This window comes from Choristoneura fumiferana, chromosome 23 (assembly GCF_025370935.1).
Source record: "Choristoneura fumiferana chromosome 23, NRCan_CFum_1, whole genome shotgun sequence".
Taxonomy (NCBI): domain Eukaryota; kingdom Metazoa; phylum Arthropoda; class Insecta; order Lepidoptera; family Tortricidae; genus Choristoneura; species Choristoneura fumiferana.
The window spans coordinates 6,712,897-6,738,681 of NC_133494.1; the positions used below are offsets into that span (position 1 = coordinate 6,712,897).

The 25,785-nt window shown below is 34.6% G+C and overlaps 1 protein-coding gene across 1 annotated transcript; it reads left to right on the plus strand.

Moving 5' to 3' along the window:
* Positions 1-917: 917 nt before the first annotated feature.
* LOC141440718 (uncharacterized) lies at positions 918-24,815 on the plus strand. The gene is made up of 3 exons (XM_074105261.1): positions 918-1,391; positions 4,421-5,320; positions 22,704-24,815. The coding sequence occupies exons 2-3, from the start codon at positions 4,437-4,439 to the stop codon at positions 23,992-23,994; spliced, it is 2,175 nt and encodes a 724-aa protein (XP_073961362.1). The 5' UTR covers positions 918-1,391; positions 4,421-4,436; the 3' UTR covers positions 23,995-24,815.
* Positions 24,816-25,785: the final 970 nt, after the last annotated feature.

Genomic DNA, 25,785 nt, shown 5'->3' on the forward strand with positions numbered 1-25,785 from the left:
TTAAAATTGTGCATTAATCTGTTAAATAATAGAGAATTTAAATCCATGGCGACGATATGTATATAAATAATCACGTAAAAGCTCAAATATGTTTAAATAATAAATAAAAGACTTGAATATTAACAGTATTCGGTTAAATAGAGTAGCCTTATAATAGTGAGTGTCTAGAGATTAAGAAAATTGAAAATTTATCCTGTTTAATAATCGCAAAATATATGCACATTATAAAACTTAGTTTTAACATTTATTTATTATTCGTAGATTTATCAAAATGTATAAGATAAAATAGTATTATAATGTGTTCAGTAAGTAATTAAAGAGGGGATTACGAGGATGGATTTAAACATTAAATATTTATTTCATAAATGTCTTGTCAGAAATTCTATTGCAATATTTAAATACTTAATACATAGTATTGTTTAAAAAAATGCCAAATTATATTAAAGTTTCTAATTGAAGATATAACATAATATTTACGTAAAGTTTTAGGTTCATGCCGTATTGAGTCATAATTAATATAGTTTAAATCGTTAATAAATATGTTCTGAATTTCATTGATAGAGTGGGAATCAGAAGTGGAAAACTACGTGGGATAGGCGATTTTTTAAATGTTTATGTGACTATCTATAGATTTCGTTGTAATAAAGAGGAAAATAAGTAAGTTCTTAATTTTGATTTCGTCTCCAAAAAACCAACCAAACTTAACTTCGCCATTGACGATAGGATGAAACAATTAGCGAGGAGTGTCTAAATTTATAAACCTCGATCAACCGGGTGGCGTTAATTTAGGTGACGTATAAGCTACTAACACGAAAAATAAACAATCCAGAGATATCCTTTTTTTACCGCTTCTAAAGTAAAACAGAGTGGCAGAAGGCTTCGATCGGGTGGCACGGTGCGAGGAGGGGGGACGCTACGGGAGCGCTACTGCCTCCGACGCAGGCGCGGTAGTACGCGCTCTTGACTCCCACCAGTCGCGCGCAATCGGCGCACGCGCAGCCTCAGCCAATGCCACGCCACACACATAAACATCAAGTGAAACGCCACCAAATTCTATAACACGGATTACAGTGCTTACCGAACATTTTGTGTTAAGTGATACGTGACATTATGTAACAAGTGATAAATCTATAAGGCAATAACTTTTTCACTCACCACTGTGCATTAACTGTTTTATGACCTGTGCAGTGCGGGTATTGTTGTGTTCGCATCCACTAATCTCCTATTCACCTGTTGAAGCCACTGCGGTTGGACTGTGAAATGTGACAAAAAATTGCAATGAGCTTCTATTGTAGGGTTGCGGACCCTTCGTTTGGAAACATTGTGGGCAACTACCTGACTACTGGAGGGTTGGACATCTGACGATTGATCGGCCAACCCGTCGACGCCTTGTGAGTTCTGTATAGTTTTTTTATGGGGTAATTTAATACAGCGGATGTGGAATAAATTGGGTAGGCAGGGTGCACTTGATTATCGCTACCTGTTTTATAATCTAGTCGTGTGTGTGACTCTGTTGGGGCGTTTGTTATTGTTTACGCAGCAGATGCCGTAGAAAACAAAACAATTCTGAGAATCAACGGCTTTACGGTGTGCTCCATTGTTCTTGTGTTCTTCACCGTTTTTTAATGTATCTTTAAACATTTCCTGCCACTGTGCTTCGCAGTAATTAGCTACAAGATTATCTTGGTTCAGTTGGCAAGACTGTGAATTAAGACTATCGTTTGTTATAGGCAAAGCAAGTAAAATTTACCAAGGGAATTGTAATTGGGTTCATTGCCCATGAGTGCTTTGCGGTTTAAAGTTAACAAAGCCTATTCGTCTTTACGCTCAGCAGTTACGTGCCTCACCATACCGGGCCAATCACACTTGTCTACACAGCTTTCTCACTTCTTTTTAACGCGGTTGTCATACGATTTCTCGTACAAGAAAATAATCGCAACCAACTTCATATTCTCGAATAAAACATCTTTTAATAGGTTATGAAGGTATCATTCACTGTTATCTGATAAAGTAATTCAAAGCAAACGCTAAAGTTACTAAAGCAGTACGCATTTAGAAAGCTATTAAAGCTGTTGTTAACAATGTCAAAGTAATCGATGATAATGGTACCTTATCGTCATTTCAAAGGTAACCGCTAAAACGCACGTGGAAAGCGTAACAGTAACACGGTAGAAACGTCTGGTTGTTTAATTGCTAAACAAATAGTAGTTAATCTATACCATCAACTGATAACGGCTAATCTACTTGAACCACACGAGTGATATTATCATGAGTTGAACAAAGCAACCTTGCGGCAACCACTAATTCTGCGTCGTAAAATAGCATCAATAAACTTAATTGTTTTTAATAAATGAATTACCTAACATGTCTTATCATGTCTCATAAAGTTTGCGTTAAAGTCTTTACGTAATTTCGCGGGCCTCGGTTTTTTTTCGACACGACTACGATTACCGAAGTTACGCTACTACTGCTGGTTAAAATAAGTCCTATGTATAAATCATGATTTAGTTTCTTAATAACATATACATATTCTAACATGATGAAGTCTTACACAATATATGCGTTCCCATAGATTACTAAGCACCGGTCTAATTGATGTGAGTGCATCAATTATTGTATCTGGAGCTTTTGCCACCTACGTTATAATTATGGACTGATAATTAATGTCATCTGCTTACATAATATCGAGACCGCAATGTTATATTCAGTGTGAACTAACGATGCCATGAAAAATCTTATTAATAAATCATGAATCTAGAATTTAAGATTCATTTGTTAAGAGATACAGAGCTTATCTATAGCTAAGTAAGTATATTTAAGTAGATTTCTCTCCAATCTAACTGATTGTAGTACCTAATATGGTAAAATGACAGTAACAAAGAAGTCTCCGAACTAAATTTAAAGTAGACCCTTTTTTGCTGTCAAGCTTCAAACTGAATTTAATTCAATAGGATATCAGCGTTAGGTTTTACATTATTACTTATAAAGATTTATTGGAATAACCAGTATTACATCTCGTACTATATGTATAAATAGGTACTAACTAACTGCAGCGCCTGAATACATATTCATATCTCTAAAATCCCCGAACTAAAAGAGATAAAAGTATTTCACCGCTTTGGAGCGAGTAAGATGGTAGAAACTCGATCAGCCGCAACCTACGATGGAGTGGGAAAGAATCCAACAACAGATGGTCGAGTGAAAGGGACAGAAAACAAGAAGGCTTTTACGGTAGAACGGGCAACGCGTAGTGAAATGTGGACCTGGCACGCCGACGTTTTCGATCTCGCTTGAATAAATTGATTCTAAGATTAATCTTTCATAGTTGTGTAGGTAACTTTTGAAGTAACTTTTTATTTTTATTACTGTAAGATAAAGGCCAGGATTATTAAAAAAGTACAGTTAAAAGAGGCTCAGTTGGCTGGGTAAAAAACGAGTTAGATACAAAAACTTTGCTTCTGCTGTGATTTCCGTATAAAACTCGTTTTCTATTCACAAGGATATAATATTATCACAGTAGGATTATCAGTCATTAAAACGAGCAAGACATAAAACCTCATACAAGTCACAGACACCGGAAATCTTATGAAAACATACGCGTTATACCTACAACCACGGCAGTAAACCGTAGCGTCAGTTTTTATTGTCCCTAGCCATGGTACTAATTTCAGTTGGAAATAGTCAGACCAATCGTAAATCACACGATGGCGATCTATTCAGAGATGTTATTAGCCTTTTACAAACACTGCGCAAGAACTCAGGCAGGCTTATCTAATGTATGACAAACATCACAAAGAAATCTCTAAAATGAACAGCCAGATTGAGTTTCTTGAGTTCTCTGTGTTAAATTCAGTACTCAGCTATGAATCTTGTGTAGTTTGTCCAACAATACAAGTAAAATTTAATATTAAATACAAACAAATAAAAAAAAATTTTTTCAAGAAAGTGTTCATAACTTTATTTTGACGACCTTTATCAATTCAGTAAATTATTGTTGTTAGTTACATGCAAAAGAGTAAGTACTAATAAATAGATTAAATGAATCAAAATTGTTATATTTTATACAGTCTAAAATGTAATACTGGTAAGAAATAATGAATATTTTATGGTAATAGATACCTGGAAACAATGTAGAGCTACTTAATTAAGCATGTTTCTCGATCCATAAATCTTAACGTTCAACACCATCTTTAAAAGTGGTGGGAGATTGTGAACATGCAACCGGTCAGATTAAAACCGTTTATCAAACTTACGATCAAGTGAAAGCTAATGTAGATTGAGATAAGGATCACTCAGAAAACATTGGTTAGACAAATTACGTGAACTATTGATCCAGATATATCATTTCTCCAGATACCTATGCTACGTCACATCCAACTAAGCATTTTTAGTAAAAAAACGATTTTGTTTCTGTTTTCAGATAAGTGCAAGTCGTTATGTCGGAAAATGGAAGTACAGCTGTATCTCGGGCGTCCACACCACGCCCTGTCACTGACACTCCTGTCACAGCTCCATTGCGATCTAGACATGATCAATTTCTGGCAAGTTCAGCAGAAAGAGCATCTCAAAGGCCCTCATCAAATGGGAGAAACCCTAGCGGAAATTTTGACTCACCACCGTTACCTTATCATCGACAGATGACTAGTGGCTCACTACTCACATCAACGCACCGTGAGTCTTCAGCGTTTGTTCCTGTGGTGCCAACCAGAGCCATACACCCCATGATGTACCCAAATGAAATGCATCCTGCTCTCATACCTACCGAAATTATTGACAGAGAGAGAATGCTAGACCGAGATAGAGCTGAACCAGCAAAAGGCTCTCCAGACAGGGTGGCAGGCAGTTTTCCTAAAAGGAATTCATTTGATTTAATGGCTATGATGGTTGAGAAAAGAAAAGAAGTAGCGTTAAGAGAGGCTGCTGCAGCGATGCTTATTCCTCATCACAGAGCGTCATCCATCGAAGGCATGATGTCAGATGGCTCGTCACAACCTCCAATTTACGGTCCCCCTGGTACCTTCCTTGGTGCTCCCGTACCATCCCCGACAGCAGCTAATACCTTCACATTTCCTGGCGCAGGGCTGTTCCCACCCGGTGCTGGTCCACATCAAATGCATCCGCATCTAGATCGGCGGCTTTTAAGAGCGCCAGGACGCGCATCTCGACCCAAGAAGCAATTTATATGCAAATTTTGCAACCGACAGTTTACAAAATCATATAACCTGCTCATACACGAACGGACGCACACGGACGAGCGGCCATACTCCTGCGACATTTGCGGCAAGGCATTCCGCCGACAAGACCACTTACGGGACCACAGGTAAGACTCGCGGGCTCTTAATAATAAGTAATAATTACGGCGGAGTGCACTGTCGGCGTATCCGCTTCTTGCACATTTTAATTTTCAGCCGCGCTGATCATAGTTGCATAAACTTCTAATTTATATGCACGTAACAGGCAGCCGGTGTAACTCAAGTTGCAGATGCTAAGCCGAGTGTGGCCGCATCCGCCCCGCTACTTGGAAACGGAATATTTATAAAGTTACTCGATTGTAGTACGCGCTACTTGGAAATCTATCTTGATTAATTATTATTTACCTTCGTTTTTGTATACCGACTTGGTTACTTTCACACACTAGTAAGCATTTGATTAGGTACTTAAGTACTTTTAATTCGATGAAAGGTGATTGAACGGAAATTATTTAAAGCTGAAGTTAAGATAGCGGCCGTCAGCATTAATTGAAGATAGGCAGCCAATCATATCTTTGATGCACATTGGTCTCATTTTCTTTATGACAGATTGACAGACAAAGAATTGCAAAAGAATATCAAGCTTTATAACTATTTATTAATTGATAAAAAAACAGAACAAAGATTGTACTCATAATAATACCGGTAAGTGTACAGCGAAGTCCTTTTTAACACTTACGACAATTAACTTAGATATTTTTTATCAGATCGTAAAACAATAATCACAGATAAAGATCTTTGGTATAGTTATTATTTATGGAATTCCTTGTCAATCTTATCGTCTCAATCAATTTCGTAGATCTCAAGATAATGCTGTTATGATATAGTCAAATAACCATCAGAGAAAAGTGATTGAAGAGATAGAATTAAATAAATATTTTATTACCTATCTTCTCTTCTAAAAGCTAAACTGACACACGTATTTATAATACAACATTATAAAACAATAACTGCTATTTTGCGCAGTTTTTAAATGAATACCATTTATCTATCGAACCACAAAAACTTAATACCCTGCAAATACCTCAAACAACCAGACACTCCAACAGAATTTAGACCTTACTCTGTTTATTACAAACTAGTTTTTCGTTACCCCATTTGAATTCCATGCACCCAGACTATAGATATTACGGATGTAATGAAATGATTTTTGATGGACCAAAATGCCTGACTGAGATTTCGTCTCACATTAACTCGTGTTTTTTCCTTTTGGTAATTAGTTTAGATTCTGATGACTCATCCGATTCTATTGGTGAGGATCGGTAATAAGAGAGCAGATACAGTCGGCAATGACAATTATTACTCGTTAAATAAGTAGTATTTCCAGAAATAAGTCTGTCTCTAGATTCTAATTGTTCTTTAAGTTGAAACATTAAAAAAAACTTACTATGGATATTACAAGAGGTTAAATGACGTGTAATCATAAGGTGTACTTTGAAGTAATATACTCATACAATTCCTTTTTGTAAACATACGCGTAAGTGACTTGACGGGCTACGAACGACTAATTGTTTTCGCAAATCTCCCAGTTTTTAATTATTTATTTGAAAAAGATAATTTTCTTCGATCTAAAGTTGTTAGAACATTCTGCACCAAATTAAGGACTATGACCAAACGTGATTAACTTAAATATTCTTGCTGTCGTTACCTTTTCATACCTTCGAATTCTAAAGCAATAATAATTCTCGCTCTACGATGCGCCCGCGCCGCCTTATCATTCCAAAGTTGTCGGTCAAGTATTGATGGGAACGTACAAAAAGGCTTTTTTCTGTACCACTTACTAGGCAACCTAAAAAACTCTGTTCATAGTCTGGTAAAATGAATTTGGCAAGTGTAATAAAAGCTCTTATAGTTCTAATGATTTCATTAAAAATTCTCTTATAGTTTTACTTTTTCAGAGATTAATTGTTTTTAGTGGAAGTAGTAATTTTTTCATAGACTTATTATGAATCGATTATAATTTGGTTTTATGAATACAAAAACTATAACCATCACAAAGGTTAAAACAATTTGAAATCTGTCCTCAGCATCATAAATGGATAAGAATGTGAGCTCATCAACTTCACAACATTATAATTATAGTGCTTAAATTTTTTGTCGCAAGCATTATAAAGATTGCCGTATAATCGAAATGCACCGCAAGAACTGCATAATGTCAGGTTATTATATTCTGTGGCATAATTAATACCCCGAAAGGAAACCACAACGCCTTTAAAGCATCAAGGACAAGAAACGCCACGGTACTCTTAACCCTTTGACCATTATTTTTTTAAAGCAATGAATCGAGAACTTTAACGATACGCACAGCATGAATGATTTTTTTTATGATTTTTGAGAAAGAGAAATGTATATATTATTATTGCAGGGTTTCCGAATTATGAGACGGCAATATGTTTGCCGCTATCAGCCAAGGGCATTAAGTGACAAGACCGTCATGTCAGTTTGCCGGGGGAACTACGGGTGGCACGACGTATCTAAAATAAATAAATTAAAAACCAATAGATGATAAGAAATAATTAAAACCTTTATTTAACTTAAAACTGAATTCTTTCAAATAAAAAACACGGCTAATTCAGCAATAAAGGTAAAAGGCAAATTTGAAGTATTGAATTAAGCTATTGCTCCATATATAAATCAATAACAATTGTAGCCTAACCCACCCTTTCCTTTAATAAACACCAGACACTTAACGGATAGTGGCAAATATATTGCCGTCTTCATTTTTTTAAATTATCAAATAACAGATTTTTTTTCTTTAAACTTTATATCGCCAATCTTGTCTCTGAAAGTAGAGAATTGTGACTATCGGATAAATCCAGCAAACAAAATTTTATTTACAAACATTTTTGTTCAATTGTAAGGAATAGTTAAAAATCTAAGTTCAGGCCTAAGAATCATCATTTAACATGGGTTGGAATAACGTTTATCTGCTATTCTTTTTTTCGTAAATTGGTACGAGTATGTTCTCTTATGCGAACCAAAAGTTATATTAACTAACAACACGTTCATTGAGAAAAAAATAAAATATCTGAGTCGTATGACGGCAAATATCTTGCCGTTACCCACTAAAGGGTTAATTTGCGAAAAACATACGATATCCACCAGGCTCGCTCTTTACAATGTTAAACAGAGTTTTATGTACAAAACTGGTCAGATGTGAGTTCGACTAGTGCACCGAGTGTTCAGTTTAAATACTTGCCAAAATATTATAATAACTTTGTTTGTTCTTTTTGCAATGTGCAAAAATAACTTTTTCACTTCTCATGCTCGTAAAGTTCGTGTTTATGCTGTATCTAGGCGACATAAAATGACTTTTTATGCTCTAGTGGCACTATTTTATGCACTAGACTAGTGCATAAAATAAAATCTTCATCCCACGTAAGACCAAGGTAATCAGGTGTCAACAGCCACAAACAAAAAAGTTTCTACATATTTTTTTATATTTTTAATTTATATAAAACTAGAAATCAAATAAACCAATCATAATAAATCAATAAAATGAAAAAATGGAATTAATATAATTATGAATAAAAAATAAGAGGTACATAGAAAGTGAATAATTGTTTCCACTGTTGATATTTCATTTCCTCGCAATCTAAGTGAAAAGCAGAGTGTAAAACTCGAGCATTAAACCCATTTTCCCCTCAACGTGTCTATCCACCCTCGCCGTACCGGCTTAGATGGCTATTATGAACGTCTTGGGTAAAATGGCTCGTTTTATGCTCTTTTATCTACTATTATATATTTCAAAATAAATTGACATATTTTTCTTTTTAAAAATGGAAATCGTTTTTTTTTCTAGACCCGTGTGTGTGTTGCTGGACCTTACGTCTACAAAAAAATCACAATGATGTCTACGGGGAAAACCGTGTGAAGGTTTTAATACCCCGCGTTTTTTGCATTAAAATACATTTTGAAATAATTGTCTTGCGTAGATATAAAAATTGTATGATCCTGTATTTTCATTTTGCCACATAGGACCCTAAAAATAACGACACCACACACAAATTGAACTTCACAGATTTTTATGAATATTTAATGAACAACAACCGGCCTTACGTAAATAAATAACGTAACGACCAGCTTATCCGCCATCGATCGAAAAAAGTTTTAGTTGGATCAGAATTTTCGAGCACTTAATTTTTCGATACAAAAAGTGAACAAATAATGAGGCGATTGCTTTGGAGATGTGGCAGTCGACTTCGATGTCGGAATTAATATTCAAAACGACGGTTTAGCGTAATTACATTAAGTTTCTAAACTGCTGTGGGATTTTATATTCAGAAATCAAGATTGTGCGTATCATTAAACTTTTGAATATTATGTTAGCGAAGTGTAAGATTACTGTGAAATTTCCAGTTAGCTTGTTTTGCTTGGTAAGTTATAATTTAGCTTTAAAATTTAAATAATAAAATATGACATCATTATTCACTTCAGCTAAATTAAGTTATAAAACAAAAACATAGTAAACTTATTAATATTGTTCTGAAATAAACATGTTCATGAGAGTATAACACTACTTAATATTTTACTAAACGCTATAGGGGCTTCTGATGAACAATTAAAAATATACTTTATCATTGATTTTGAATAACCATTAATTCTGTCTTGACAGAGTCGCTTGCCAAACAAGTCCCTATAAAAATAATATTGCACTGAACATAATTTTATCTCGACGCTCATATGCAATTATGATTCGCCTGAGACCACCATATAATAGGGACTGGGCAGACCTCCACTCATTCGCTCCGATAGCTCAAGGGGTCTCGGCAAAAAGGGATATCAAATTAATACTGAATCCATAATAAATCAAATCGGGCAGGTGGACTGGTCGCAAGAACAACACTTTAGCCTACGGATAACTTTTGAAATTATTTAATCGTAATACCGTATATCCCCGGGCGCCAGTTTTCTCTCAAATATTCCCAAATTGGTGGCAAAAATCTTCGATATGCCGTTCAGTTCTAAATTACTTGTTTGGATGATCCCGAATACTGTCACGCGATCACATTTTGTGATCAACAAATTTTAGTGATGCCTAATTTTTTATAAAGTATTTTTTTAATGGTTTTACCTAGAAATATAAACGAAACAGAGCTGAATATAGAATTCGTAAGAACTGCTCTCGTCAGCACATCAGGCCATATCAGAAATGAAAAAAATAACTGTTCTGCTTGTCTATGTGAACACGTAAAATGTACAGGTACACGTTAGAAATAATCGTGACTAAAGATGTTGAATAATTAGCCAGAAACGCGGTGCGCACCGCTCGTCGATTTCACAGTTTCTTATTGCCTTTTGAAAGTTCTTTCTGACCGTGTTCGTACTCTTGCGCAATTCTCTACCATTAATTTATATTAATTTAAGGACGTATTTTATATGAATTGTGAAGTTCCAAATAGGTATTAAAAAGTATATAAATTTTCAAAGTAACCAACTTCTTAAACATCAATAATTGTTATAAATATAACCAATGGTATGAGAATAAATTAGTTAGTTTTCTTTTTCTTTGTTTACCATGTCAATTGCTAATTTTTGTATACTACGTGAGTAATAAACAGATATAGTAAACAGATCAATAATATTTAAACATCTCCAGCATTTCACTCAGTTAAAAATTACATTGAAATTCAAGAATTATTCATAATAGCACTAATAGCAGCTGCCTTAGCATTTGTTGTAGATAAATCGACCACCATACTTTATCATAATCGATATAGACAGCCATTATTACTATTTAAATTATACCCCAGCCGCTTGCGTGTTGGGTTGCAACATCAGTTTTTGTCGCTGCATTAAGTTTTGGATTCGCGAACCAATTAACTTTAGGATTCACGTGATTCGGGTTCCTTGTAGTCTTTATCTCATTATTTATCGTGTTTTTTCTTTGTACGCTTCGTAATATCTGATCATCCTTTTTTTTATCTAAGACCATGTTGTACTGTTACTTAGGCCATGCAACTAAATCTTACACTAAAAAGTCACTGAATTTACATGTACCTACTTAGCTGAAATAGTCAAAAAAGAAGAACACATTCTTAAAATAAAGCTTAAATTTAAACATTCACATGAACAGAGTCAATTTATGTTGGTGTAATGAATGCTGTAATAAAATCTGAATGAGACTTATTCAGAAGGAGGTTTTTGCGCTAATCTCTTGAGAAATGTATAATCCGACGCGTCCGTATATTCTTGAAACTTATTAGTTATTTCGTACCGTAATTTTCTTTCCATTAAAGAATCGAATATGAAACACGTTTTATTAAGGCTTAGTCCCTCGGCCATAAGTTCAAAAGAGTTTCACATGAGCGGCGTTTCAAATTATAGACGTTCTTTTAAATGTTATTAATGAGCTGTACACGTTGTATGTGGTCCATGTTCAAACAATAGGAATAGTGTTCAACATTATGTCGAAATCAAGAACAGGAGGTAAAAGCTTAAGACACCAGTTGAACAAAACTAACCCCTGTTTCGTTTACTTAATGGTCAGAATCAACAAACTAAATATTATCTTCATTGTTAACGCGTGGGTTGACAAGACGTATGCTTATCGTCGATTTGGCATTTCTCTGCTACTTAATATAGTTTTAAAAAGCCATTAAACTTGTAGTAGCTATATAATTACGTTAGTACTTTAGTACATTCCAATGTGAATTAAATTGCACTGATTTATTGAATACTTACTGTTTAATATGAGGTTATTTATTTAACAGCACGACATTGTTTTCCTTTAATGCTTATTGATTGATTTTAGAATTCTAGAAACTCTTTTTTCTCTTTTTACCGTCAAATATTTTGTCCTTCGTTCACTAGAATATTACGGCATCAGCTACGCTCATTCTTAAATTCAACACTAGGCACTTATTGCGCTTGCTCAAGAGTTCTTGGCTCAAAATATTTCCGAGTGCTTTCGAGGAGTCTCAGAGCAAACAGTGACCGGTCGTTTGGACAAACAAACGTGACGACTGTGTATACCGGTGCTATACCTAAGGCCTGTAAGAGCCCACACTGCTTGACGAAGCACTATTGACTCTCCGACCCTACGATATTTGCATGTGAATATTATAATTAATAGTAAACGTTACATGTGAAACTATTTTGAAATACTCCTTTTTTTACTAGACTGTGGTTGTAGGTAATTTTTTTTTAATTTATTAACTCTACAATCATAAATTTAATGAGATTTCTTGCTTGATTTGGCTAATAACAGCCTAATTATAGTTAAGTATGTCATTATGACTAGAGGAAACCAACTCAACTAGGGTTTTTTTTTTATTTCTTTTTTATAGGTACTCTATAGTGTATCTACTTAACTAAATACCTACAAATACAAATTCTTCAACATTATAAATGTGGCTTTGAACACATTTTTGATATACACATACAGTTAAGTTGCTAGAGAATTCTCACGAAATCCCAAATTTTAGACAAAATATTAGAAGGAATTGGAACCTTTGACCTGAGGCACTGCACCATTAGTAGACGTCGAATCAACTTAAACTGTTCGGTTGTTTGCGTGTCCTCAAAAACAAGTTTTGAAATTATTCTATTGCCTTAGAACCCATTGTTATTTATGAACTTACGGAAAAAAGAGTCCGAAGCGACTTTCTGTACGATCATTTATCATACGACGACGTCTACCTCAGATAAAATCCGTAGTGACACGCACACTAACGAAGCACATATTTGTAAACGTATCCTTACACACACAAGGTTAAGCAACCCGGCAGACATTTTTAATCCTACGTGATTATTATTTAAAGAATATTTTGATAAAGAAACTTTGCGTATGAAAACGACGATGGCTTATTCAGATAGTTAAGAAGATACATATTTTAATTAACGTAAAGAAATCTCTAACTCTTACTTTGCAATTTATTTATTTTAGTTTATAAGTGCACTTAGGGTTCAAAAATAAGGAATCGATGGTATCTGTAAGAGCGTAGATAGGATTCACGGGGCTCGAAAGCCATACTGGCGTTCAACCGGTTGTCCTTGATGGCTTGAACCCTTGACTTGCATAGCTATGGCTTTCCTTCATGTGCAGCTATTTAAATTGCCATAACGTATTGAAGAAGTAATTCTTGAGGTATAAACGAGAATACAAGTAGGTACAAGTACGCATCTGCAATACTCCTGGTGTTACAGATGTTTATGGGCGGTGGTGATCTCTTACCATCAGGAGACGCACTTGCTCGCTTGCCATCCAGTCGAATAAAAAAAATATATAAAGTTCTTTTTTCTAAATCAAACACGAAATCTAAATTAAACCGATATTGTCAATATCTAAGAAAGATTCTAAATAGTTTTAAAATAACTCTCATTTATTTCTTCTCAATCCCGTTAACAAAGTGGTTTTTCGTTTGATTTAACTTTAAAAAACGATGCTTCAAAGTTTATTGAAGCCAGTTCGGAAAAGGAAATAATCACGTTATTTATTACCACTGCCTGAGCTGAGAGCAACCATCTTTAATCTGTTTTAAGTGCGTAGATCGATTTTATGAGAGATTAAACGCATTGATCGACTAAGAAGATTTTCGGAAAGCAATAAACATTTATGAGTCAAGACAGGATTGAAACTAGATTCAAGCTTAATGAGACCAATTACTATGCTCCGAGGTAATGGCCGGGGGCTTTAAAAAATCCTTTTTCTCACAATTAAAAGTTTAGTATTGGAATGAATCTGGTAAATGTTTTAATTGCGCTTATAATTCATTCGTGGACAGTAAATTTAGGCAATTTTTCGTTATAAAAATCATTGGCGGCTGTGAAACGAAAGCAGATCAATCAATGAGTTGTATCTAAGTTACTAGGTACTATAAATAGATAATAGGCCAAAATGAGTTAGGTATCTTTTATTAGTTTCATGTAACAATTAATGTGTAGATTTACGTAAAAGATCGCTGATTGTAAGGTTGGCAGTAAAAGTTTTTTTATTATTATTTTACATATATAATATTAGGTTTTGCAGGCTAGCTTTACATACGTATTAGATTACCCAGGTTAGCTTGAAATGATCCCTTTTAGGGATAAGTTCGCCTTTGTACTCTTTTTGTTTTGTTATTTATTTATATTATTTTTGTGTTTTATGTACAATAAAGTGTTTACATACATTGAATTTGTCACAATATTATTTATTTTGCATTTGTGTAGTTTTTTGGCTTTTAATTTAGAACTAATATAGAAAATTTATTTGTACACTTCTAAAGTATAACAAGCATCGAGGTGCACATCAGCTATTCGCCTCCATCGGCAATCAATATTTTTTCATTGCTCTATTCGAGAATATTGTAACCTCGTTATGACTTACCCACATCAAATGCTGGATGCCAAGCGATTACAGGCGATTAGAGCCAATTACACCCAGCACTAAAACCGAATTTACGACGAAACCAAAATTAACACTCTTCCCAGTTGGTCTAATTGCAGCTCTTCATATCGTAATTCTTAAATCATTGAATATAAAAAAATTGTTGGAAGGATCTGAACTCTAATTGGAATTGTACATAGCTCGAATCTATCAATATAGTTTGATTAATGGTATCGAGGAACCTCAACGTAATTACTAGCCGAGACCGTCATGAATCAACTGCCAGAGTTATAAATCTGATAAGTAGAACTTGTTTTAAACAAGTTGAAGTATCACTTCCTAAGCTACCTACTTCTTCAATGTTCAATTCATCTCCTTCCTTTTTTAAAACATTTACTTTTACGATACAGGTGTGTTTTCTCAATTTAATCTTATCAACTTTTTTGTGTGATGGAACAAGTCTTGAAACTTTGAACTTAATTTCAACTCATTCGATCTCGATTCAAGTTATGTTTGGATTGAAACAAAATGCCAAGCAGTATACTTACTAGTTACAAAAATAAATATTTTTTTGGAAATGGCCAGGATATTCAATTCAGTATATATTATACTGTGCTCTAGTCTAGTTGAACAAATCAAATAATTATAAGCTATATGAAAACCTAATACGTAAAATTGGAGACAATATCAAAGACTTCCGCTAGACATTAAGGTACCTGCAACACGGAACAGCCAAGTCAAGTACGCAGCACAATGGATGTTTGCGTCAGTCAGAGGTGAAATTGAGTGTGAAGCGGCAGCGGCTCGCCGTCGCTCCCAATACGTCGCTTGGGCTGCGCGCGCGCTGGCAAACCGGCTACAGCCGTGCCGTGGTACGATACTGCCTTGAATTTAATATGGGTAATGAAGATGCTAATAAAAACATATACTAAACATGCTACTAAAGCTGTGGTAGCCTAGTTGCTTTGACCTATCGTCGGTGATACTGCAATACCTACCGCGTAACTAGCATTTTCACTGTACTAACACTACTAACATCGTACGGTTCTGACAGTGAAAATTATACCTTTTGGAATATGTTAGTTACGCAGCATTGCAGTACCCCGACGCTATGGCCTCTCATGCAGGGGATTTAGGATTTAGCGTTCGAGCCCGGGATTGCACCTCTGAGTTTTTTTTAAATTTACGGTTGAAATTTACATTGAGCTTTAAAACATTCTGAGGAAACCCGCACTCACTGCAAAGAAATTTGATGGCGTATTATAAGTTCCCAATCTGCACTGGGACCACGTGGGAACTATGGACAAAGCCTTCTCATACTAAAAGGAAGCCTGTTAATTACTAAATACTTGTAGCGAAGAAATTATCTAAGGCGAAGAACCACCCATCAATATGGAACTTGAGGGAATTTAATTCTTACCCCTAACTAGCTTGAGGCTAGTTTAATACAGATGTACATACCTACTGGAATACACCTTTGAAGCTACCCCTTATTTTTAACTCGCCACTGGTGACGTATATTTGACTTACATCGATTTTCCGAACTAGCCGCTGGTGACGTCTATTTGATTTACATCGTTTTTTCGAACTACTTAACCGGTCTCACAGACATATACGTTACCAGTGGCGGGTCAATTGTGTAGGTATAAATTAAGTGAATACCTTCAAAAATTAAAAGGGATTTAAAAAATGTTACAGTTAGAATAAAAAAATCCTGCTTTGATTTCTCCTTTCTCTACAAAACAATGTAAAGTGAAACGAAGACCAAAGTATGCACTATCCGACAGAGCCTGTTTAAATGAGTTCCTTCCAATCTTACGGTTACTTACCGCGCTGCGGCCGGCCCAACCTCTTTGCCGCGCTCCATTAGTATTTTCCATTTATTTTTTGTGCACGTACCTGTCCGGCTTTGGGGATTTGGTTTTTATATCGCTGCGCGACGAATACAAAATTTCTTTGCTATACAACGGAAAATAAATGATGTAACGTGAAACTACGCAATCCTACAATGCGGACTTTATTATTTTTCGATTAACTTTTTACTTGGTTTTTGAACGTAATATAATGGAAGTACGCAGAAGTATGTCGTTATCAGTTATTATGCCAGCGTTGGTCAAAAGCTCTTAAGTGAACTGCATTTTTTGTTAATTTAATGCCGTTATAAGTTGCGTCTTTGTTATAAAAGCTTTACACTTTACACTTTACAGCTTTAAACTTTACGCTACAGTATCGGATCTTCTTTTTCCAAGGCCCATGAACGTTGCTAATTGACTATTCAGCTTAAACTAACTTTAAAAAGAAGAAACAGTCATTACGACTTGTTGATAATATTTCAAACTTTACTGATTGGATACTGCACATTCATTAAAGCAAAAAAGTCGTTTGTAAGTAGCATGGGGTTAGCGAAGGAAGACCGTCCGTCTACCTCAGTAATGAGTCATTGTACTAAAGTGAATAGTGATTGAGAACCACACGCCCACGTAGAATCTATTAAACACATACTATCATAGTAATGAGCTATGGTCACTAACATACACTGATGTACATATGATAATAATTAAAGTAATTGTATACTGCTAAAACTATCAGGATTATAGTGATTGTAAAAAAGAATGAGGCTAAGTTGATTATAAATTCAAAACCGAACACTTACATTCCGAAATTCAATTATGACAAAAATAATCAACTTGATAATAAAATAAAGAGACGAAAAAGCAGAATCCCAATTTAAATTAAAAAGTAACTTCAAATTTCAATATAAAAACTTGGTTCAGTTTATTGACATCTCATTTGTTAAAGCGAAGGTGCAAAAAGTGACTTATAATTAGAATACTAATGTAGCTCTGAGTCGTTGCTAAAACATGTGAACCTGCCTAATTTGCATAATGTCGTATGCTGCTTGATGTGTGAAGCTACTGATCCCAATACTGGTTCTTATTGAGAGTTCTGTGATAAATATAACGTGGTCCAACTTGAGCAATGAAGCACAGTGGTTTAGATGATGATACTGACAAGGACGTTGAGAAAGCTGTTTTTAATCAACTAGTTAATAATGTAGACTTTAAACTTAAATAGATCAGATGGATTATTGCACGAATTAATAATTATTAGTTTCCACTGGTCTAATTTAAGTCCTAAAATTTATTGTAAAGATGGGTTCATTATGTATGTACCTACTGCATAAAATCAATGTTCACATACAACATGACTGACCACTTACCTTTCCTATTAAAATTATGCGCGAATTTAAATATTCATGAATATGTGCTTGTGAGTTACGTATGCCTACCTATGCAAATTTACACGTTGATCTTGTCAGTATTCATAAATTCCCATCACAAATTATTAATATTCAAGTAAACTTTACAATGTTCAAATTGGAGCACGCTTGAGTGACAGGTTTCTCAAGATCTTCGTTAACAAGGTCTGACAAATCTGCTATTCTCATGTTAATTAGTTGAAAGTCAAGCCGAGCGTTGGCGTTCTACTACTGACGCTGAGATATTAGTAGCATAACAATAAATTGACTTAAAGGAAACCAGCTCCGTTGGTTGTAAAGAGATAAAACGTTGCGTGGGGGCAAGCGACAGCTCTAAGACGCACGGTTGTTTAAGCACTGCCTTTATGTACTCAAATCCGGCGGACGTATCTCCTGTGAGAAATCTTTTGAGAATTAATATTCAAGACAACAAACTCGAAATACGTGGTATTATCTTTAAAAAAAAAGAGTTTGTTGAAGAAACTAGCCAAATGCTTATACTTGTTTATAATTTTATCATAAATAGTTATGCTAAGCTTTCTAACATAACTTTCAATGTTAATGTAAAATCACTGTGTTTTCTAAACGATCAATAAAAAATGTATTTTGAAGCATATGCCGCAGAACAGTGGTTCTCAATAAGAAAATCTGTCACTTCATTATACAAATCGCATGATTATGATAATACAAGCTATTTATAAGCAGTTTTGATTTACTTACAAGTATGTTTGCTGTTTGTAACCATTTCTGGGAATAAATTTATGTATTAAACTCCGCTACCGTTTTGCATTAGTGTGGGTTTCAGAAATTCAATTAAGGCACGTTTGGCCATTAACATAATATATGCAGCTTTGTCTGCTTTTTTGGGACTTTTTGCAAATTAATCTAGATTATCCCCGTATTTATTGATGTGTGTTGCACTACATTTTTAGATATATCTTTTAAGTTTTTTTTCATTTTCGCTATAATTAAAATTACAAATTGGAAGGTCAGTATGATTAATCTAGTCGATAGGAGGCTTAGAGATACAGAGATGAGCTAGAGGGGGAGGCGGACGAGAGGGGGATCGGGCAGTGACCTACGCCGCAGCATTCCAGCGTGTGCGTCGGACTTGCTCTCTTTACTTTTAACTGAAAACGTATGAAATAGCCACTTTGAAAAGTGATATAATAAAACCTTATTATTTTGATTTAGTTCGGTATTATTCCGTATTAAAGTTTGAGAACCGTCATATTAATAATAAAAACAAATCATTTTTTATACCTACGCGTCGTTAAAGTGTCAATCTATTTTGTTTTTTATTTTGCATCAAAGAAGCATTTAAATAGGTACTTTTTCGATACGTCCCTTAATAATTGAAAAAAAAAACCTATTTCCTAATAAAGAAAATACAAATTAAGCCTTAAAATTTTAACCATTCTCGTGTTCGTTGGGTTTGCTGACGCTATCTACTACTTCGACCAAGTAGGCAACAGAAAAAATCTTTTGAAAGAAATTGATTCGGTCTGTGGCACTCCTGACAATAGACCTTAAATTCTTTTAGAAGTAACATTTCAAAAATAACTTTACTTCAGTATTTTTACATCTAAAATATATTTTTCAATGATGTAAAGAGGAACCGTAAGAAATTTAACAATAAAATATAGTTGGAAAACACTTGAAAAATATCATTGGTGTCGCTTCGATCAGTTGTGTTTTAAATATTTAGTAAGGTTAAAACACAGAAAAAAAAATTATAACGATATTATTTCAATAAATAATATTTTGGTCATAAATCATAAACCTTGACGTGTTTCTTAAGTCTACATTCTATTACCGGACTCTTGATCGCTCGATAGGCAATCTCGGACGCACGAATGAACAGAAAAAAACCATCAAAAAAATATCTCCCAGCGATTAAGTGTCAGTATACTACATTTTATGGTAAGATTTAGCAGTATCTACTAACTGAGGTGTTTTATTAATTTCGAAACTGAATTCCACTACTTTTGAGTAAAACTTTCAAGAAAAATAATCGATCATTAAATCACAATCATCAATCATGTGGCAAAGATTTTGACTACATTTTAAATGCATATTCTCAGAAAAAAACTATAGTCGCTCGCAGTTATTTTCTAAAAGTTCAATCTGGTATGCTGAAGTGAATCAAAAATGTTCTGTCTCCATACTCGCTGTGTTGTCACAAGTTGAGCACTGTTTGTAAAACGAAACGAGGACGCCGAAGAACCTGTTCTTGGTTCTGTTACCTCAATGAATATGGCTTTGCCAAATCTACGCAAACTCTTTATTGGTCGAAAACGACTGTTGTAACGATCATACTTACTGCTTTTGTGACTTCTTTTTTCTTGTTTGTAAAAATTGCTTTGTTTTTCATAAGTTTCGATTAATACTGCCTAAAATTATAACGTATTTGCATGTACAGGATTTTTTAAAGTCTCGTGGTCATGAAAACGGTGACTTTAAAGATATAAAACGTGCTCGAAGCTTCATGCTTTTTAATGCCGTGTCTTATCCGTTCAAATTTACTTTTTAAGCTGTTTAAAATCATTCAAGATTGTTTTAAAACTAAAACACATTTCCAATTTCATAACTGACTTCACTAAAGTTCGTTTTTTCGAGCGGCGCCATTCCAGCTCGAGTTACCACTCGGACATTACCCGTCCGGCAACTGTAATGGAAAATATTTTTTAATGTGAGCCATTAGCACCGGACCACAGTCCTCTCTGTAATTTCGAGCCTTTTTTTAATCTCAACCTGATGGGATTCTGAGCGACTGTCCAAGACGATCCTTATCTCGACGTATAATAAGAAGAGACAGACGTTACTTAGGTATATTTTATTTAACATCAGAATTGATCGAACTGGCGCGATAAAGAAGTCAGATGGAAGATTTGTTTGTGTCATTAATTATGTGTATTATTTTTTTCTTACTAATAGTTTAACCTCAGGTCTTTGCGCGACGGATTTATTTAAAAGAAATGTATTGAAACTGTTTGAACAGTGGAAGTCGTATGCAGGGGCCACGTTTTTAAGAATATTTTCGTAGTAACATGGTGATTGCCTTGTTAATTTGACTTTGAAAGCGGCCTCTTTGATGTTACAGCAGTCAGTTGACGGTCGTTTCTAAGAGCATTCCTGACTTGGGTTTAACTTAGTAAACATAACTATTTTTAATTTAGAATAAGATAAATTTTATTAGTTTTAAAATTGGAAATGCAGACAATAAGTAAAAATAAATTATACTAATACGTTATAAAATTTTATGTTCAATTAAATTATGTATTATTTTCGTTTACAAGTTTAATTCGAGTTGACGTGATACTTGCAATATATTTATTAAAATATTTCGGTTAGTTTATTAGACTACCTTGTATTACTACTGTCATTTTAAGTTCGTGCTAGAGCTAAAGGATTTTAATATAACTAGTAAACAGCGGTAAAAGAACTTGTTTTATCGCCAAATTGTTAGTTGGGGTAACAACAAAAAGCATGTATTATAATGAACTGCTAGAAACTTCACGGAAACCCGCACGGTGCCTTTTACCTTCTTTATTTAAAGAGCCCGAGTAATGATATATTGTTTACGCGCCGCATTCTTTAGATCGCCGGCTAGTAAAAGAATCTGAAAAGTCATTATCATTAAATTTGAGCGGACGGTGACGTCCGTCATTAAATTCATTTTTTGTCAGGACCTCATCTTGGTAATATTTAGTGTTGTTTACTTTTTGAAATTCATTTTCAATTACACCTTCCATTTTTTGTTTTATTTCATTATGATCACGATTTGAACTTCACTGTTTCCGTAAACTTTTTGTGTAAATTTGCCTTCAAAGATTCCGACAGGTACTTATAATTTAGGAATATTCTTACCCTTGCTTTACCTCGAACCAAGTTTTGCTATTTTTTTTTAACTCTTTAGTTACTGAAGTGTAAACTTCAGCTTTAGTGCTTAAGGTGTGACATATAAAATAATTCATTTTGATCTTGGCCCTATAAAAGTAGATTATCAAGTTAGGATAATATGTGCAAAGAAAATAACCTACAATTTACTAGCTCTATCATACTGATTTTCGTCATTTCATTTCAAATAAAAGTTACCTCCTCTTCGGCTCATCACGTCACTTAACATTACTTTCGACACAAACACTAGTAACTTAATACAAGTCTTTAAAAAAAAATCGCAGGCTGGCTACACGATAATTTTAACGTAATTCGATTCGGCCAACACTGGTCGAACTGCGCCAAATTAAAATGACCCTCTATATAGTTTTATCGTCCAATTAGCTGAGCTCTTTCAAAATGGTGAGGCTGTTCTCTCGCGCATGCGTAGTCGCCAGTCTCGCCTTGAGACTGGGGTCTCGGGTTACTCGGATCACGTTCAAGGTGCACTCGCGCAGGATAGTTGTTGGCGTTTCAAAAATGTTCTGCAGTTAAGAATCTCGTTTCAGATTGCACTAGAAACTACATTTATACGAGAGATTTACCTGTAAAAAGGTGTTCTATGTTGATGATTATATTCATTTCTATCTTGTTCCAAGAAACAATAATTATTTTAATCCTCTTGTCCAGACCGTCGTAAACCTTACCTACAATAGTTTATGTAGGTATCGTAAGCTCAAAATTACCTTTAAAAAAGTATTAGTTTAAAAATTGATTAGATTTCCAAGCAATATATTTACATACATAAGATTCGATACTTTATGATGATTAAATGATTTTAATCGAACACAATGAATCCGAGAGTCGACATAGTGCATTACTAATTTAAATTCAAGCCCTTGATTACTCTGGAGCAACTCTTCTTAAGTTGGTATCAGCCAGCTGGTTACGGTTTAGGTATATCTAAAGTTTAGAAAAAAATATAATGGCGCTTTTTTTGTTTCAGGTACATTCATTCAAAGGAGAAACCGTTCAAATGTACAGAATGTGGCAAAGGGTTCTGCCAGTCAAGGACTCTGGCTGTCCACAAGATCTTGCATATGGAAGAGTCCCCTCACAAATGCCCCGTTTGCAGCCGGAGTTTCAACCAGCGCTCTAACCTTAAAACTCATTTGCTTACACATACAGACCACAAACCGTACGAGTGCAACTCATGTGGGAAAGTATTTAGAAGAAATTGTGACTTACGACGCCATGCTCTTACCCATGCTGTGGGTGATGTTCCTCCAGGTGATGTTTTAGATGTAGGGGAAGAAGATATCGGAAGACCTGGTTCACCCATAGAACCAGGATATGATGATGAAGATGGAGAGCTTTCGTCTCCCGAACATTCTCCGGTTAGGCGGGCACGGTCATCTTCTATAGAAAGTCTCGGAAGAGAACAAAGCATTGAGCGACCAAGACCCATGTCACCCTCAGCAGTTGAACAAACTCATTGCCATCACAATGAGCCACGAGATCGTGCAAGTCCTTATACTATGCGCCCTCATCACCCAGAAAGACATCGTGGGCCATCTTCAGATTTGTACGAGAAGCGGCGGTATACATCAGATGAAATCATAGAAAAAGAAATGCGCTACACAGATATGCCTGACCCACCAATTCGGCATCCACAATTACAGATTCGTAGAGATCTTCATCAAGTTGCTCCGCCTGAATCATCAAAGATGGGTCAAGTGACTAATCTTCCTATTGATCCAGGGCCTTCTGCTATGTATCTCAGCCCATTTAGGAAGAGAAGCCACCCGCCTGATATTGGAGATAATGTAAGGACATGCGCGCCAGTATACAGAAGTCGTTCCCCAGAACCCACAAACTTAACAATGCCTCGTCAATCTCTTGGAGGGGGAGAAGTTGCAGTGGGTATTCCTCCAACTATAATGGGGATGCCATCTTATCACAAATTCGGTTTGCCTTTGCCACCGCCACATACTCAAATTGCCTATGGAGGCGTACCTCACACTGTGCTTGGGCCACAACAAACGGTTGCTCAAGATTTAATTGTAAAACACGCCGCTCCAAAAGATTCCATACCGAGCACGTCGACAAGCGTAACTAATTGCAAAGATTTATTGCAACCTAATGCAAAAGATACGGAGGACTCAAGTTCCAGTTCCATCACAAATGGTATAAAAAATATTGTAGGTATTCAACCAAGCTCCAATCCCAAGCCTGGTACGAGCCAGTCCAGTGGACCTAAGAAAGGTTTTAGTATAGAAGACATTATGAGACGTTAATTGGTAGAAAGTGATATTTAATGATGAAGACGGTGCATTTTTAAATATTCTTAAACATTAATATAAGTGTAGTTATAGGACTTATGAAAAGTATTATTAGTAAAAGTTTTGATTTCACATCATGTGCTATCCTAGAGGTATGTTTTGTATGTATTTGCAATGTGGATTTGGTTTTCGTAAAGATCTCATAAGGCTTGTTTGTGCAGTGTTTTGTTTACCTCGGAATTTTAAAAATTAGTTTATCAAAAATTTAATAAGAAATAATGTTGTGGTTTAATTGTATTTGTTATTGTTGGACGTCTGAATTATGTAATAACAGGACAGTAACATTAGACCCAGGTTGCTTTGTGCCCGTCAAAGTTATATAGATATTAGAATTACTTCTACTACATCTTTTGCAGTGTAAATGTTATTTATTGTTTACTTATTTTTAGTGATACTTTTAAACTAAATTGTTATGTAAGACATTATTTTTGAGATGAATAAAAGTTAATCGTGATTCAGAATAAGATAAAAAAATACAAAAATCTTGTATATAGATAAGTAAGTAAACTAAGTACTGACTTATTTTTAAATATCGAATGGATATTTTATTTTAATTTGTGAACGTTAAGATTGTGTTGTGTTTAAAAATTGTCTTTTAAAACCCAATGTAATAAAGTTCTGTTGTGATGTCAATTTAAATTATAAATGTTAAAATATTTATGTACCTACAATTTTAATGTCACCTGAATTAGAATCAATAATAAAGACAGCCATTTGTAAAAATAATAATAAGTTAAAAATTATGTAATTTGCTCAGATATTTTTAGTAAACTATTGTTTACATTCTATGTAAGTACGTACGTTAATATTTTAAATAATTAAATTATGTCAAAAATAGCAGTTTTATTTAATTTAAATAGGATCGAATACCTACCTACGTGTTGAGTCCCAATAACTATTCAAATACATCAAATACCGGGACTAGAAATAATATGTAGTATGAAACATTCCCTTGTGAGAAAAATATAAAATAATAGGTAAGTAGATATATGATACTTTTTATGTGTCACAAAATTATTTTTTCAATTCATAACTCTTCTTTTGTAATCCTAAGTCAAGTTTATCTGAAATGAAATGAAATGAAATTTCAATTTTTATTATCTGATATTATTATATTAACTAGTTAGAATAAAATCTAACGCACGAATATTGACATCTGAAAAAGGACAGATTTCACTATGAAGCAGTCGACTTATAAAATTTCTTGTGAATCAGAAAAATAATTTGAAAAATGTACGAAATTGTACGAGTGAAAAAAAGCGTACTACACGTAGGTACTTGCGAGAATTTAAAAGTGTACGTTCAGGTACTAAGGCGTTTTTAGGTATACAAGGTGCCCATCGGGATTCCGACAGACTTCAACCACGAATTCCTGAGGTCAGAAGGAGTAATTAACTGTTATATAAGCATAGTACACTGACGAACTTTACATATTTTTGGAACAACTGAACTGGACATGGTAGGCAGTCATATAATTTTTTACTAAGAGAACGTAAAAATCATTCAGTGAAAAGGTCCAAATACATCTATTACTGCATTTAAATTTAAATTTACGTATAATCCACTTACTTAAGATCTTAAATTGTATTTACAATGTCCAACAAGCTCTTTCCGTACTACTTGCACAGCAGGTGAATTAAATTTAACCCTATACTGACATAAATAAGCAAAACCGTGGGCAGATCTAACCCCATTTCAGACTCAGAAGCAAATTATGACTGCATACATGAAGTAGATGTGTAAAAC

Coding starts and splice junctions, on each gene's coding strand:
- LOC141440718 (XM_074105261.1), top strand. CDS start 4,437: ATGTCGGAAAATGGAAGTACAGCTGTATCTCGGGCGTCCACACCACGC. Junction 5,321..22,703: donor GACCACTTACGGGACCACAG/GTAAGACTCGCG, acceptor TTTTTGTTTCAG/GTACATTCATTCAAAGGAGA.